Source organism: Saccopteryx leptura, chromosome 10 (assembly GCF_036850995.1).
Source record: "Saccopteryx leptura isolate mSacLep1 chromosome 10, mSacLep1_pri_phased_curated, whole genome shotgun sequence".
NCBI classification, from domain to species: domain Eukaryota; kingdom Metazoa; phylum Chordata; class Mammalia; order Chiroptera; family Emballonuridae; genus Saccopteryx; species Saccopteryx leptura.
The window spans coordinates 46574338-46592032 of record NC_089512.1 but is presented as its reverse complement, the minus strand read 5'-3'; the positions used below and the strand labels follow the sequence as shown (position 1 = coordinate 46592032).

The 17695-nt window shown below is 47.4% G+C and overlaps 1 protein-coding gene across 1 annotated transcript in view; it reads right to left on the bottom strand.

The window, feature by feature from the left end:
• FGD5 (FYVE, RhoGEF and PH domain containing 5) overlaps positions 1 to 17247 on the bottom strand; it is a 124011-nt gene extending 106764 nt beyond the window's left edge. Inside the window, exons 1-2 of the mRNA XM_066351872.1 lie at positions 17017 to 17247; positions 5925 to 8589 (exon numbers count right to left, since the gene is read on the bottom strand). Coding sequence (XP_066207969.1) covers positions 5925 to 8589; positions 17017 to 17029 — 2678 coding nt within the window. The 5' untranslated portion in view covers positions 17030 to 17247. The remainder of the gene's footprint in view (positions 1 to 5924; positions 8590 to 17016) is intronic.
• Between the last annotated feature and the right edge of the window lie 448 nt (positions 17248 to 17695).

Below are 17695 nucleotides of genomic sequence, written 5' to 3'. Positions count from 1 at the left end.
ATCAGTCTCTCACCCAAGCCAGACTGAAAGGCCTTGAGGGCAGGGACCTTTATCACTCTAGTTCCTGGAACAGAAGCTGATGGTTAGTGGATGTTGAGCAAATGTTAAGAGAGGGAGGGAGTGAATTAACTGAGCCAGTGCGACATGCTATGGCAAGAACCGAAAATCAGAAAAAGATGGTGTTTGAGTTTAGTCCTTAAGTCTTTCAACCTAATCTCCTTCATATATGCTCCACATCTGCAGACGATGTGAACTATTTCTCAGACTAAAGATATCACGGAACCTTCTGAAACAAGATGAAGTCATTTTCAATGCAGTTTTATCTGCTAAAAACCATAGTCCTAGTCCTAACAGCTATAGTCAGAGTTATAGAGACAGGCTCTCCTGCTATTAGGATCATGGAATCATGAAACCCCTGGTCTACAGCTCTGATGCCAACTCAGGCGGATGTTAGAGGTGATACCGATGCCACACCCCACAGCTGAATTTTGAAAGTTCATGGTCCTGGTTTTATGATGCGATGTCCTGAACACAGTATCAAACACATGAAGGAGAACAATCTTGAGAGAGAAAGAGACTGAGACACCCTCACAGTGACAGGGACCAGATTCCCTACCCATACCCTTGGACTCAAATTCAAATCCTGCATCCATCACTGAGACCTTGATCATGTTACTTAATAAGAGCTAATACTTACTGATCATTTCACTATGAGCTGTATTAACTCATGTAGTCTCAATGACATTATGAAGAAGGTGCTACTATCATACCCTTCCACAGATAAAGAAACTGAGGCAGAGAGAGGCAAACAGCTTATCTCAGGTCTCACACACAGTAAGTTGTGGAAACTGTGGACTGAAACCCAGGCAGTCTACATGTTTTAACCGCGGAGTTCTTTCAGGCTCCCCAGGACTGCAGTATCCTCATCGGTAAATGTAAAAAGCTGCCAGACATACATGAAAAACAATATGCATTAATGAATGGGGAGGCAGCTGAACAGGAAGAGATGAAAGAACGTCGGTGTGGCAATATGTTAATGACATATTCGAGGGGGCGAGGATATGAACAGTCACTGTAAAAACAACTTTTCTGTAAGCTTTAATATTTTCATTATGAAATGTTGGTGAAAAGTGGCACCAGACAACTGTGCTGATATATAATGCTGTGATTAAGGCAGACTTAATACCATGCAAAAAAAAAAACCCACAAAAAATTAAAAACCCACATGATTACAGGGCTTTAAAAAAGACTCTTAGGCCCTGGCCGGGTGGCTCAGTGAACAGTGTTGTCCCGGTGTGCCGAGCTCACAGGTTCTGTGCCCCAGGCAGGGCACATATGAGAAGCAACCAATAGTGTACAACTAAAATGGAACAACTAAGTGGAACAATGAGTTGATGCTTCTCTCTCTCTCTCTTTCTCTTTCTCTTTCTCTCTCTTTCTCCCTCCTGACTCTCCTTCTCTACCCCCTCCCCAAATCAATGGAAAAATTAAAAAAAAATTTTTTTTAAAGAGACACCTAGGACATATAAGTTTTTGTAGTGTTTTGCATCAAATGGATATTTTATAAGTATATACAAAACTTCTAGCACTGTGTTGCCAAAGATAGGTACTTAATAAATTATAGTTCTTTTCAGAAACCTTGTGAAACTCAAAATCACCTACTTGCATGAAATCATAAAACCCCTGGTCATCAATATACATTTATTAAGCTCCAAGGGCAGAACCAACATAGTGAGGTGCCATGGATATTTAGAAGTCAAGACTGGGTTCCCCCAGCCTGACCAGGCAGTGGCTCAGTGGATAGAGTGTTGGCCTAGGATGCTGAGGACCCAAGTTAGAGGCCCTAAGGTTGCCAGCTTGTGGGCGGGATCACTAGCTTGAGTCTGGGGTTGCCAGCTTGAGCATGGGATCATAGACATGACCCCATGGTTGCTGGACTGAGCTCAAGGTCACTGGCTTGAGCAAGGGGTCACTCACTTGGCTGAAGCCCCCAGCTAAGGCACATGTGAGAAAGCAAGCAATGAGCAACTTAGAAGCCGCAACAAAGAATTGATGCTTCTCTTCTCTCTCTCTCTTCATGTCTGTCTGTCACTGTCTCTCTTTCTGTCTCTGTCTCTGTCTCTCTCTCATGCTTAAGACAAACAAACAAACAAACAAACAAACAGACTAGGTTCCCCCAATCAAGAGTACTGACTGAGGACATAAAACATCCTAGTTGAAAAGTAAGAGTGCTGGACTGTATCTCTAGTCCTTTTTCACCCTCCAAGAGGGTCAATTCAGAAAAAAGGAATGTTTGTAGATGCAATTTAAAGGAAGATAAAACCTTTTTTGTATACCATAGGGAAAAAGTACATAAGTAATGCATATATATAGAATTTTATTTTATAAGATGAAAGATTCATAATAAGAATATTATTATAGCTTATAACATGTTATTATCTGTGTATACAAATCTCAGAGGAAGTAACTGCATAGAAGAAACTTTATCATCATCCATTAGCCCCTGAGCTGCTGCTCTGATTAAGGGGTCCCCAAGGGCTCTCTGAATTCTATTAATGTACTCTACCCTTTCTTAGTGGAAAAAGGACTTGGATTTAAATAACATTGAATCACACCACTTTTCAGTCCTTATGAATCCTTTGGATTATGCCCAGTAGAAAGTCTCTGTGTGGTGCCAGGATGTCTTTAACACCTCTCTCTGTTTAACAAAGGGACCAAGCCTCCAGCTCACAGCTCTGGCAAATAATAACTTTAAGCTAGAGTTTACCCCTTTAATTTTCTTTTGTATCTTATTTGTACAATTGCTTTCTATTTATGGCAACTGATACTGTTTTTCCACTTCCTAACAGTAACATAAAATTTCCCTTCTAAATATTTTTTGTGAAGTAAAAATGATGGACTGTTTGAAAGATAAATAATAAGTTAAGTGAGAGTATAGGCAGTATAACAGAAATACAAAGATGGTACAGGAGAGGTGAACGGTTAAGAAATACAAATCTGCCTGACCTGTGGTGGCACAGTGGATAAAGCGTCAACCTGGAAACACTGAGGTTATCGGTTCAAAACCCTGGCTTGCCTGGTCAAGGCACATATGGGAGTTGATGCTTCCTGCTCCTCCCCCTTCTCTCTCTCTCTCTTTCTCTCTCTCTCTCTCCCCCCCTCCTCTCTAAAATGAATAAATAAAAAAATAAATAAGAAATTTAAAAATGTTAAAAAACAAAAAAGAAATACAAATCTGCTCCATCTTTCCATCTTACAGGTGAACAAACTGTAGCCTAATCCTTTCCAAGATTCCACAGCAAGTCAGTGACTGAGTGGGCTTTGAACCCTTGTCTCCTGATGTATACTGTCCTATCCTCTTTCAGGAGACTTTTTATTTATTTGGTTTCTGCCTTTGTTCCTCACACTCAAGCAAGGTCTGGGGCAGGACAAGTATCAGGAGGAGGAAGGAACTGCCTCCACACCCTCTTGTTCTGTCCCACTCAAAGCACCCCTGTCTCAGATCAGCAGCACCCCTCCACTTGATTTTCAAAGCTCCCATTCAAGCACAACAGCAGTGGGGCCCCTGCCCCCGTGGCAATCCCTTGTGCCTCTCAACTTGATGTGTCTGAAACCGCCCTTGCCCAGACCTGTTCCAGCCCAAAGTGGGAATTCTTCTCCCCCTCTGCTTCCATCTGTTTCATGCAGGAAAACGGAAGAAAGCTCTGCTCACTGATTGATGTCCAAGAGGATGTGGTTCCTGCATGGGAGATTTATCCCAGTCAGTCTGGCCTTCGGTGAAATGGTACCAGAGTGGGGGACAGTTCTTGGAATTCAGTCTGCCAGTTAGGATACTCAACCAAGGCCCCAGGCTGTAGCATCGAATGTGAAATATGCGGGGAAAGCACCCTGCACAGTGGCTTGCTCACGGGAAGCAGTCAAGACATAGTAGCATTAACATTTTCTTGGCTATTTTATTCCCTTACTGCTATGTTAGTTTGGGCGAAAAAATCTTTTTGTTTATGTTTTGGACAAATTACAGGTAAAGACAAGAGGCCCCTTGCCTATGGCCAAATAGCCTGTGCACTGCGCAACCCCAGAGGGCACCAGACGTAGACTAAAAGGTGCATGTGGCCCCGGTTGTACAATGTGCTGCATGCACGACCAGACTCGGCATCCCGCAGCATACCTCACTGCAAATTCCTGAAGGAGTTCATAAATCTGAGTCCTAAGCTCTCCATTAAATTGCTGAGAGACCCGTGGCAGTCCCTCTCCTTCTCTGTGCCTCAGTTTCCTCCTCTGTAACAGGACCAAATGTCATCTGAAGTTTCCCTCCAGTTATAAAATTCTGTGATTCTATAGAAGCAGATTTCAATTTCTGAAGGGCTGTCATACAAAAGATAAAATAGGCTCACTCCCCTGGCTTGAAAGGAAAGCGCCAGCACGAGTGGGGTAGGGATATTAGAGGGAGAAAGCTCTTGCCTCAGTCAGAAAGAAAAACTTAATCAGAGTACCTAGCAACAGAGAAGGCAGCTCTGCGAGGTGGTGAGTTCCCCGTGGCTTGAGGAATTCAAGTAGAGACTGGGTTAACAGAGAAACCTGTTAGAGGTGGGAGGTCAGTCCATATGCCCTTTGTGATGCTTTCCAGCATGGAGATGTTACCGTTTTGAAGTTTGGTTATATTTTCATTAATGCTAGGAGGCACTCAGCTAGGGTCGGGTCTCATCAAACCCCACTTATACCCATTAATGCAATGATGCAGGCTTTGCCCCTCTCATCCTCTAGGGACTCTTACACATTCTCCAAACTAAACTGTTCCTCCAGCAGCGTTTGGTTTATCTCTGCTCCAGCAAACAAACCTTTTCATCCTCGAAAGAACTAATTAATAATTGCTTTGCCCAGGCTTGGGGAAGGGTAGAGGCAGAGTGGGGAACCATGTAAAAAACTCAAGGGGATAAACCATACAAACACTTCTAGCATCTATACTCCAGCGACAGCGAATGCTAATTGCAAATCACTCTTATCTATTCATTACTGCAGGTCCCCTAGGAAGTCCTAGCAGCAACAGCTGTGCGGGACTGGGCTAAGTTAGTGCACACAAGGGGAAAGAATCAGGATTTCCTTTAAAATCACAACCATTTTGGCTTTTCCTTAATTCAGATCAGGTACCCCCAAAGAGTGTTAACTGGTTGAGATTGAATTGCATCACCTTTAAATTGTATCCACAATGTATGAGGAACGGCAAGATTTGGCAATCATCCACTTGAGATGATCAATAAGGGCATTCAGTCAGTCTTGGGAAGGTGGGGTCACAAAACCCCTTCTGCTGTCAAATAATTTCAGTGTTTCACTCTCACTCCTAAGGTGAATGACTCAAAAAAAAAAAATCAGCTTGGATGTACCTCTTAAAGACTTCTGTTCAGAAATTTAGCTCAGGGCACCCTTGGCTTTTTAAACTATTTAAATAAATGATCTTTTCTAGTCCCTTTCAGTAGAGTGTATATACACAATAAAAAGGTATCAATCTCAACTTAGGGTATTTTCCTGATGGTGAAAGATATTTAGTTTGGCAAGATTCCAAGACCTTCACTCTTGGTGACTTTTCTAGAGAGGAGTAGCAAAGTCATGTACCTAGATGAAAAACATCCCCTATATAATGCAAATACACATGCTCATTTGTACTGAACTTAGCATTTTATGTAATACTTTCACATAGATTATCTATTTGATCTTCTCAAACACTGTGCTATGAGGTAGCATGAATCCCGTTTCACAGATGACATAACTGAGGCTCAGAGAGGTAAAGCCACTAATATCGAGTCACACAGCTAGGAAGAAACAGAGTATGCAGCTGAAAACCAAGTTCTTTCTGTCTCCTATATCTAAGCTTGCCTCTCAGACAGTTAACATTTGCTAAACAACAAAGAAAACTAATTTCACGATACCTTTCCGCTTCTGGGTCTGCACTCTGCTGCTTGCTCTCGAAGGTGTTGAAGCTGCTCATGTCCACGTAGCCGTCGTTTTCATTTGCTGTAGACAGGGCTCTGCTCTGATCTTCAAACAGCTTCGTAAACGTCCCGGCCCTTGCAGGCCTCCGGGGCGGAATCTGGATATTCTCATAGTCCGAGTTCATGGCTGGAATGTTCTCATAGTCTGAAGTGTCGGCATTGGGGAATGAGATGGACCGGGGCTTGGTCAGGGGCAGAGGCAGAAAGGGGGGACGAGAGCGGTCTTCGAAGGACTCCACTCGGGACACTGTCCTGCTGAAGGGGACACCTTTCCTCTTGCCATCCCTGTAGAAGATGAGGGAGGAGGGGAATTCGGAAGCCCGGAGCTTGCCAGTCCGGGACTTCAGCTGAGGGGAGTTACTGAGGCTCCTGCGGTCAATTTCCAGAACTCGGGAAGGCCCGTGGTAGCTGGATTCTGAAGAGGATCTGGAAGAAGACACATTAACATCCACATGCACTTTGTTCTCGGTCTTCTTCTTAAACGTTAGTGCCAGGAACCTCTTAAAGGATGACTTCTTCTTCTTGCTATGCTTGTCTGGGGGCTCACTCTCGATCAGGAGGGAGGGAGAGCTCTTTGTGATGGGCTTCTTGGTGATGCAGGCCAGGTCGAAAGGCGGTGGGATGTCGACCACAGAAGATGGTGTTGAAGTGCCGCTGGATGGAAGGTGGTTCCTCTGGGAGAAACTCCCAGAGGAGCCAATTACACAGGGCAGAGAGAGGTTGTCATCTTTCCTTTTGATTCGATGGTCATCTAAGCCAGATACCTCTGGCTCATGGTACACAGAGACAGGGATCTCTCGGCCTTCCACAGAGAATGAACGAGGGTATAGAGTGAAGGCTCTGGGCTTTGCTGGTAAGGCCCTGTTGGCTTCCAGTGGCTTCCCCTCCAATGACATAACCATCTTTCTTGCCTCCTTTGTGGCACCCCCAATGCCCATGGATGACGTCAAGACAGCTTCTGCTCCAGTTTCTTCTGGAACCGTTTCTGGGACAGAGCCAGCCACCTTCCCAGAGTGGGGCCTGGCCCTTGAGATGATGTTCTTCCTGTCAACGGGGACCAGGCCGCTCTCAGCATCAGAGTTCACTTCTTCTTTCAAGTCATAAGCACTCAGGATGTCTGAGGCAGCCTGTGACTCAGGCTTTTCTCCCTCTCCAGGGTCAGTCCCGTACACCAAGTTGGCTCCCATCTCATAGGGGTTGGTGAGTGCATCATCTGTGGCATCTTCATCCTTTGGCAAGACCACCACCTCAGGAACAGAGAGGCCCTCCTCAGTACCATGCAGGGAGCCATGCTGGGCACACAAAGTTCCAGCCACGGCATCCTGGTCTACACAGTCCCCCGACTTTGCTTCCTGCTCTGACTCTAAGCCTTTCGCTGACTCAGAAAAAGAAGAGTAGCTTTCACTACAGAAAGAAGTGCTCTCTGTAGGGAAGAACTCATAAGGACTTTCTGAGAGTGAAGTCATGAAGTTGTCCATACAGTCATTTTCAAAAGGAATGATCTGGCAGCTCTCCTCAGCAGGTTCATCCTGCATGGAGTCTTCACCTTCTTGGGCATCCTCTCCTACCTCTTGGGTGGCTGCTGCCATTTCAAACTGGTCAGTTTTCTCATCTTGGTCAAGTGGGTCATCCTGGTGGCCACCGCCTGTGGCATCTTCACACTCCTCCTCAGCGATGTCTGTGTCTATCTCTGCCTCCTGGATGCCCATGGCCGATCCCTCATTCTCCAGGGGTTCCTCATTGGCATTTCCAGCACTTCCCTCAGCGGGGCTGTCAGAATCCGCATACTCATCTGGCGTGCCTGGTTCTGCCTGGGCACAGCCTTCCTCACCATCCTCCTCTGCCTCCCTGGGTGTCCCAGGGGGCCCAGGCTCCTCGCAAGGTGCTTCTGGACCCTCTAAATCAACCTGAGTCAGAATGATATCACTCCGAAAGACTGCCTCTCCATCCCGAGGGCTCCCGTCCTCCAGGTTGTACGTGTTGTGCTCTTCTACCAGCTTCTCTTCCTCCTCACGTGTGAGCTCCTGCTCCTCTGCCCCCGGGCCTTGGGCACAGTCATCAGCCCCCACGTTCTCAAGAATGGGGGCTATACCTTCTTCAACCTCTCCACTCAGCGCCACTTCAGCTGGTGCTACCCCTTCCTCAGCAGCTCCTGTCCCCGCCTCCTCACCTCCCTGCTGCTGTTCCTCTTCCCCAGTGGCATCTGGAGACACCATGACTGCATTCTCCACAGAGTCTCCATCCCCGGGTTCATGTTCATCCTCTCTCTGCAGAGCGCCAGGGACCACGATGTAATCCTCACTGGCCTCAGCCTCGGAGCACTCCAGGGTGGACTGCTGCTCTTCATAAAGCCCCCTATCTACGCAGAGTAGCTTGCCATTGCTGCATTTGTTCAAGCTATTAATCATGTACACACTGGCCCTCCACTCATTGGGGGTATCCAGCCTGGGCTTAGGGGCGATGGGAGGTTTTGGCCCCCTTGACATGGAGTTGGGACTGTGAAGACTCTCAGGCCTGGGTGACGAAGGGTATTTGGGTGCCAACAGTGGAGTGAGGGGACTGGCAGTCTTTGGCTTGGGAGCAACTGGTGGTTTTGGTGAATCTAAAGGATGAAAATAGAGAAAATGAGACAAAGAGTTACAGTTACCTTTATTTCCACTCCTACTTATCATTTTTGGGAGAACATTGAAGATGGTTTCGCAACCCATGTGACCCCAATCTACTATGTTTTATTTTAGGTTTATGCCTCCACCATAATCTTTAAACTCTCTTGACCTTCTACTAAAGATTCATTCTGTAAACAAAGTAACTAGACCTTTCTTATATATACAGTCCAGCTAACAAAACCCAACCAAATGACATCTTATACTCCTCCAATAAAGGTGCACAGATCATTATACTCATTCATTCAACAACTATTTATTAAACACTTTCTATGTGCCAGGTACCTAGTAGACAATGTTGAACTTGACAGTCACCATCCCTGCTGTCCTCATAGAGCTTACATTCATTCTACAGTTAATTCATTAGATACCTACATCTATTCACATAGCGCTGTAGACAGTGGGGTCTTCTATGGTCAAGAAGAACACCTCTGCTGATTACTCACAGTTGAGTTAGGGAGACAAGACTAACAGAACAATTGGAGGACAGAGCTGTACATCCTTAGAATATAAGTGAACATCCATTATCTCATTCCCTCAAGAATGCCACACCAAAGGCTTGTGAGAGTGCTGTATGATTCTTCTGAGGGAATTCTACATGGTGTAGATTGGTGTCCAGCTAAGTGCCCCACATCCAAATTTGATGGCATCCAAATTTCATGGGAGAAATGATGTGGTATTTTACAACATGGATGTTTTAAAAGGTCTTTCCCCTTGTGCATGTTGAGGAGCTATTAACCACGGCAGAATAAAAGATGTGGTACAAACTGTACATGCAACAAAGTCGAGAAACAAGAGTTGCCATGGCTAGGGAAGACCCCTTGGAAAAAGAAAAATTTCAGCTAAATTTTGAAGGATGAAAGGGACCTGCACAAGTATAGGATCAAGGTCCTCGTCGCCCAGTTCCAGGTTCAGCATCTCCCCTATCATATGCCAATCCTCCATGCCTCCTGCCTGTAGCTCTGAGCCCCTGGGCATACTTTGGTCAGAGTGAGGAAAGTAGATTTCTAGGAATGCAACTTCATCCTGACAGTTCATTTCAAAAGCACTGCCTGCTTACCCACTGCTCATCGATTAGGATGTATAAATCTCTCTTCAGCCCAGTCTCACCTCCCAGTTCCATCCTCCCCTAAGTCCTGGGTTTGACACAGAGCAGTTTCAGAAAACCAGCTGACTTGTGACAGAAAGAAGATGGAACAGAGGCCTGGAGTTCTGTCAGCAAACTCATCTCCTCTGCATGCATTTACCTCTCAGGTGAACCCCTGAAGCATCTACTCCCAGTTGAATCTAATCCAGGGATGTCCAGCAGAAATACAATGTAAGCCACATTTATATTTACATATGTAAGTTTTAACTTTCTCATAGCCACATTAAAAAGTAAAAAAGAAACAGGTAAAATTAATTTTAACAATACAGTTTTTTGAACTCAATATACCCAAAGTATTATTTTGAATATATTCATGTCCCAGTAATCAGTGAATCATGTTTGGATCAACATGTAATCAATATACAAAATTTATTAATGAGATACTTGACATTCTTTTTTGAAATAAGTGTATATTACACACACAGCATGTCACAATTCAGACTAGCCACATTTCAAGTGCCCAGTAGCCATCTGCGGCCGGTGGCCATGGTACTGGTTAGCTCTGCTCTGACTTGAAACATCTCCACGGGACTGTCCCATTGGCACCTCAATTTCAAAATGTCTGAAGCCATTAAATTCAGCTGAGGCTCCAAAGGAAAGGAAAACAAAGCCTGCAGTAGTAATAACACAGGGTTACAAAGCCCGTGCACTCTGTTCCTAAAAGGGTTTTATTTCAGAGCCTCTTCACTTGTACTTTGTACATGTATCTAATGAACGTGGTTGTCTGGTTTCCCAATGCAAAGCTAATTAGAAGGGGTAGGGGGAGGAAGCTAGAGCAAGAACCACGCTAGCTATAAAATATGGTAGCCAAGAGCAGGAGAGGGAGAAGAGGCACAGCTGCCAAAGTGCCTACTGCTGTTCCCACAGCATCAACCTCCTAACCTATACCTACATTCATCTGCATCAGTGCCCAGGCTTTCTGCTGACATTCACATAATAACCCAGTCTGTAAGATGTAATATATGACTTCCTAACTCCTTGTTTTCATAAGCAATCAAGTATATACTCATTTAGAAAAATATCCGTCCAGATTGGAGGTGTGGGGGGGAGACAATACTGGAGCTTAAACAGCCAAGCTCAATGTGGAGTAACAGAGTGAGCCTTTGGAGTCTGGTTGATCTGGGTTCAAAACCTGCCTTTGCCACTTATAAGCTATGAAACTGAGCCTCAATCCCCTCATCTGTAGAATGGGTACAACAGTAGCACCTACTCTCAAAGGGTTGTTGTGAAGATGAAAAGATACATACTAAAAATGCTTAGCAGGAGGCCTTCACATAGGCGTACTCAATAAACAGTAGCTATTATTGTTTTAATAAAGTCAGTCTTTCCCTGTATAAGTTTTTTCTATACTGATATTCAGTATTATGTAATATTAGCTTCACGCTATCAGCATCAGATGTCAGGAGTTGGTATGAAATTACTCTTTGGGGGTGGGGACTCTCATTTCTCATCCTTAACAGGTGGTATTTCACATGAGCACCATGAGACCTGACAGAGGGACAGAAAAGCTATGAAAAACGACCATCACCGTGGCTGCATCACCCCCACCCCCACTCCATCCTTCATCCAATCAAGTTATTGATCTGTGGGCACCTTCTCCTCTGGAAAGGTTACAGTGGGCGTCTGAGGCGTGATCCTGCAAGAAAATGCCTTCTCCACAGACCCCCTAGGAATGACAAGTATGCAGTGTCCATGCCTGCTTCCAACTCAGAGATCAAAGGATGCCAGAACCAGAAAGGCCTTTCTGACCCCTCATTGAAAGATGAGGAAACAGGTACAGAGAAGGCAGGTGACTGGCATGGAGTTACTCAGCAAATTTGGAGCAGGGCCCAGACAGAGTGTGGGTTTCCTGCTGCAGGCACTGAATCTCTGCCTTGAGCCTTTAGCCACTGAGCATTTCCTTTACAGGGGAGACTCAGGGCTCCCAGCTTCTAGTGAGGCAAAGAAGAGACAAATGCAGGGAAATTGAAGCCAAAGAGAGCTAGCCAGGTAAGAAATTTACTAAGGCTGAGTCCAGAGCTCAGAAATACTGACCACAAAGTAGATGACTTTCATTTGCTCCCATAAAATTTCCTTTAATCCAATGCCACCAAATAGATAATTATTGAGCACCTACTATGTGCCAGGCACTCATCTAGAATCTCTGGATACATCAATAAACAAAACAAAGAGCCTGTCTCTCATGAACCTTATCTTCTAGTGGTGAGATATAAGCAAATAAAAAGGTTAAGTATCTTATATATTGTAGCTTAGATGATCATAAAGTCTGCGAAAAAAGATTAGAGATTGAGGGTTTTGGCAATTTTAAGTAGAGTGACCAGGATTGGCCTCATTGAGAAGACATTATATCAAAGACCTGAAGGAGGTGAGGGAAGCCAGGACTCACCTGAGTTCAAGGAGGCCAGAGTGGCTGGAGGGGAATGAGCAAGAGAGGAGAAGAAGCAGGAGATGAGGTCAGAGGGGTTATGGGGAGGGTGTAGATTACAAAGGGCCTTGAGAGGAAGGAGGACATGCTCATTCTGGCTAATGTGTTGAAATAAATAGAAGTGGTGAGGATGGATGCAGGGAGGCCTGTGAAGAGGTCAGATTCCAAAGAGAAACGTAGAGATGGTGGGATGTGCTGACTATCTGGATATGGGGTGTAAGAGGAAACAGGCCAAGGACAACACCAAGGTTTTGAGTTGGAGCAATTTGAAAAGTGAGGTTGCTACCAACTGAGCTGGAAAAGCCTGCATGTTCTATGGAGGAAAACTAGAATTTCAGTTTGCACATGTTAGATTCAAGTTATCTTTCACACACAGTGGTAGAGATTTCTTGTGGGCCCTTGGGTATTCCAGTCTGGGTTCTGGGAAAGGTCTGGCTGGAGGTATCCATCACAGAGATGGAAGTCAAGGATGACCTGGTGAGATCACCAAGCGAAGGAGTGTGGACTGAGAAAAGATCAGCACCAAGGAGGGAGAGAAGAGCCAGCAAGGGGACTGAGGAGGGAGTAAAGAAAGTGAAGGGACTGTGAAGGCTCCCAGCTCTGCTCCCTCCTTGCCACCCCCACAAAGAGGAACCAGATAGAGCCCCTGCCCTTGGTACAAAGCTATCTGTCTCAGACCCACTCTGCCTGGAGAAGGCTCAGGGAAGAGGTAACAGCAGGATGTACACTGAAGGACATGGAGGATTTCACAACTGAAAAAGAGGTCAAGTATTCCCAGTAGAGGAAACAAGTGTGAAGAGGCCCAGAGGCAGTTAGATGCAAAGCCCTTTGGGAATATGGTAGTGAGTCCAGTTTCCCTGAGCTTGAGTATGGTGGAGGTAGAATTATAGGATAAATAAGAGCTGGGGTTGTCCTCTGGGTGAAACTTAACGTTCCGACTGCTCAGAACCTTCATGGATGGAACTAGTGGACCTCCGCTGTGTCCCGACTCTTTCTGGCTGCTGCATGAAGCTTCTCTCTCCCTATATCACAGTCTGAGAGTTACAACCTCCCCAGCCTGAGTTATAAATGCGCAGGACCTCCTGGTAATTTGCTATGCTTGAGGACAATTTGAATACAAGTGCCCTTCAAGCCAAGATGCCAAGAGTTAACAGCGTGTGTGTGTGTGTGTGTGTGTGTGTGTGTGCGTGTGTAGGGAAACCATATGATGGGGGGAGAGATTTTTAACAGCTTCTGATGATAGAAATCATCCCCAGCCGCCCTGGCCGGTTGGCTCAGCGGTAGAGCGTCGGCCTAGCGTGCAGAGGACCCGGGTTCGATTCCCGGCCAGGGCACATAGGAGAAGCGCCCATTTGCTTCTCCACCCCTCGCCACGCCTTTCCCTGCTGTCTCTCTCTTCCCTCCCGCAGCCAAGGCTCCATTGGAGCAAAGATGGCCCGGGCGCTGGGCATGGCTCTGTGGCCTCTGCCTCAGGCGCTAGAGTGGCTCTGGTCGCAACATGGCGACGCCCAGGATGGGCAGAGCATCACCCCCTGGTGGGCAGAGCGTCGCCCCTGGTGGGCGTGCCGGGTGGATCCCGGTTGGGTGCATGCAGGAGTCTGTCTGACTGTCTCTCCCTGTTTCCAGCTTCAGAAAAATGAAAAAAAATAAAATTAAATTAAAAAAAAAAAAAAAAAAAAAAAAGAAATCATCCCCAGCCAACCCTTGGTACCAGTTTATGTTTTCTCTCTCTATTTTAATTAATATCTGTCACTCACACATTCATGCTTGCTGCTCCCTTGTCAGCTATGTAGAGGTTCAATTACAGAAGGGGTACTGGAAGGAGCACTGCAGTGAGAGTCAAGAGCTCCGATCTCTACTCCTGGCTCTGACTTTAACTGGAGGTGTGACCTTGGGCAAGTCCCTTCTCCTCCCTGAGTCTCACTTCCCCATCTGTAGAATGAAAGAACTGCACCAGTCAGTAAGTGCCCTCTGCCCTGGCCTACTACAGCCTATTAAACCCATGGCTCTTCTTAGGATGTCCCCTGACGTCCCTGTCTTCAGTCCCCGAGTCTGTTTCAACTGTAGTTCACTATATGCTCCCCCTGGAACTCTCATAACCATATGTTCCAACAGTAATTATCTTCCAGTTTCACCTTTCAATTGCATCTTAATTTAACTTTCATTCCCGGTGCCTGCTGGAATGTCCAAGCCAAGCCTGACGATTTCTAATTAGGCTGTTGTTAAGCTAGTCCAGTGATCCACAACAGGGCTTTTACTGGGAAGACAGCATGAGACAGACAGGTGGAAGAGCATGAGCCTCAGGCTCAGAGACCTGGACTTCAATCCCAGCTCTGCCACGCATCAACTGTGTGATCCTGGGCATGTCACTTTGCCTCTCTGACCCTCAGTTCCTTTCTTGGTAACATGGAAAAAATACCCCCTTTTTCCTCAAGGCTGTTGAGAAGCTCAAGGGATATAATAGGCATAAGATGACTAACAAAAGTCAACTGGCAAACATTTCCTGTGTACCTACTATGTGTTAACCACTGGATAAAAAAGAAGGCTCTAAAGATGGACAGTCTGTGTTTCAATCCTATCGTGGCTCCCATTAAGTCAGTGATCATTAAGTCCCTGCAGCTCAGTTTTCCCATTTATAAAATGAACATAGTAACAGTACTCACTTTGCCAAGTTAATGTGAAAACCAAACTGATACCGGTAAAACCCTTAAAGCAGTACCCAATTCATAGTAAGTACCCAATAAGTATTAGGTAGTATTTATTGGTCATTTATAATGTGACAGACACCATTCCAGCCAAGCAACTAACATACTTCATTTTATTGAATTATGAGAACTCAATGACCAAGATCTTATTATCCCCATTTTTCAGATGAAGAAGCTGAGGCACAGAGAGGTTAAGTAAACTGTTCAAGGTCACATAACTAATTATTTGGTGGTTCTGAGATTCAGTCCCATGTAGTCTATGAACCCCTGTGCTACATGATCAGGAAATTCAGAGCATCACACACAGAAATTATGTGAAGTTTCTATCATTGCCACCACATAGAAAAAGAAACCAGGTTTATATTAGAAACAAATTACAGAATGGCTGAACCCAAGTGCAGCAACTGCTAAGATTTTACTGGGACCAAACCGGCCTCTGTTTATTCCAGCTCATTCCAACCCCCAGATTCTCAGAGAAAGGAGGGTCTGACGAACCGTCATGCAGGAAAACGTGGGAAAACTGGAACCACTCTCACCATTGTTTTAAAGAGAGTTTTATTAGGAGTGTAGGAAAAAGCTAGCCTGGCTCTGTCTATGCTGTGCCAGAATAGGCAGGAGGTGAACTTCTTCCCCCAAGGAGTGGCTGGTTGGGGCCCTGGGACTCAACCCAGCCTTTGCCAGTCCCACAAAGTGCCACCCCTGCTCCCCCCACCCCCACCATCCTGTGACTCACACTCTAACTGTGCAGGGGTCCACATGCTCAGCAACAACAGGACCTGCACACGGGGAGGTGACTACCACACTCCTAAGTCCCCAGCTGGCTCCTTTTTTCAGGTCAGTCCAGCCAATGTCTCCTATCTGCACCTCACACCTAAGACAATAGCTTTTTTCACTTAAAAGATTTTTAAAAGAAAAAACCCCAACACACATACACAGCAGTAGCAGCAGCAGCAGCAGGATATGGTTCTAAGACAAGCCAAAATGGTGGCTTCCTGTTTCTTTAGGGATGTCTGTTTTGGTGTATGGCTTCAGACAACGGTGTTGGGTGGAGAGAGGGCTGCCTTTTGCTTAATTCTAAGAGATAAAAAAAAAAAAAAAAAAAAGGACAACAATCCTCCTTGGCAGGTGGATGAAGAAATATAGCTGGGGCTGTTCCCATGCAAACTCCCTTCTTTGAGGGAACTTTCTGCCTTCCCTGTGGATGAAGTCAGGAATCCCAAGGACTAGATTCCAGGCACCGCCCATCTCCGAGTATCAATCGCTATATCTGTTAAATGGCATTTCTCTGGAGAGATCACTAATATTTACTGTCTAATGCATTCTGGATTGCACGGAACCCCTGAACTGGCGAGTCAGTTTCACAGGGCAGAGACGTGAGGGATGGGAGAGAACACCTGGAGTGCGGTTCAGCCTCGACGAGGAGTGTCCCCTAGGCTTCGGTTCCCAAAGAGGGCCCGGGCCAGGACGCTGCTAGGGAAGGGGGCACTGAGGGGCGGGGGGGGGGGGGTGATTTAGGGCTTTTTCGTCCTATCCGGAGAGTAAGCTCCAAGTCTCGGTGTCTGGAGAGTGAAAAGGGGCCAGGCATTCTCTTATGGGAGCACCACCGAGCGAGGAAGGACCAGGAATAGACGCCGGTGTGGGGTGAGCATGGACGGATCCAGTGTACCAGGAGGGGTCCCCCAGGGGTCAGCGAGGGTCTGGCGGAGACCCGGAGGAGCGCGATGAGGGTGTAGGGGCTCCACCAAGTTGCCTTTGCGAAGGGGGCGTTTATCTCCGTTACCGAGGGGACCCTCACTCTGGGGGCCGCCGTGGGAGTGGGATGGAGGCGGACATGGCCAGCGTGCGGCCTCGCCGAGATTGAGGGGGCGTCCCTGAGGCTGGGCGACTCGGACAGGGGCCCCAGATGATTCTCAGCCTCCATAAGGGGGCTCCAGACCCACCCATATCTCGACCGAAGCCCAGCAGAGTAGGAAGGTCGGTGGATTCTCCGCCGTCGTTCTAGGATTCTGGTGGGCTTCAACTTGCAGCGCCTGGCCGGGGCCCCCTCGCGCGCAGCCCTCGGCGCCCGAGATCCCGCGGATCCTCCTACCTGCTCTGTTCATCTTCCAGCGCGGAGCCGGGGCCGCCCGTCGGTCCGTCCCTCAGTCAGAGCGCGAGTTCGCGCGGCGCCTCACTCCATAGCAGCCTCGCGGGTCCCGCACCCCGTGGTGCCCACCCCGCCCCCCGGCGCGCGCCTGACTCGCTGAGGGGCTCGGGGGCAGTGGGGGCGCGGGGCGCGAGCCACCGGGGCTGGGCGGGGCCGGGGGGGAGGGTTGCGACCGCAGGGCGCGCAAGGCGGCAGCCGGGACAGCGCGCGGCGTCGCGTTCACTAGTACTCAGCGCGGGGCGCTGGGAAAGTGGGGGCGCGGGGGGCGAGCCTCCGGGGTTGGGCGGGGCCGCGCGGGTAGGGCTGGGAGGGGGCGCTAGCGCGCCGCGTGGGGGGGCGGTGGCCGGAGCAGCGCGCGGCGTCGCGTCCGCTCCCGGCTCCGCGCCGGGGGCGCTGCGCTCTGTCCAAGGCGCCTTTCCTTGCGCTGTTGCCGCCGGCACGCCTCCGCCCCCTCCTAGACGTTTCCTCCCGCTCCCGAAGAGGAAGGCTTTTTTTTTTTTTCTTCCCTTTCTGCTGCTCTGTCAGGGATCGAGGGAGCCGAGGGGCGAGGCGTCCCCGTGCACATTTAAAGGGACCGTGGCTATGGGGACTCGGGGAGCCACGCGAGGTTCTGGGAATAGCA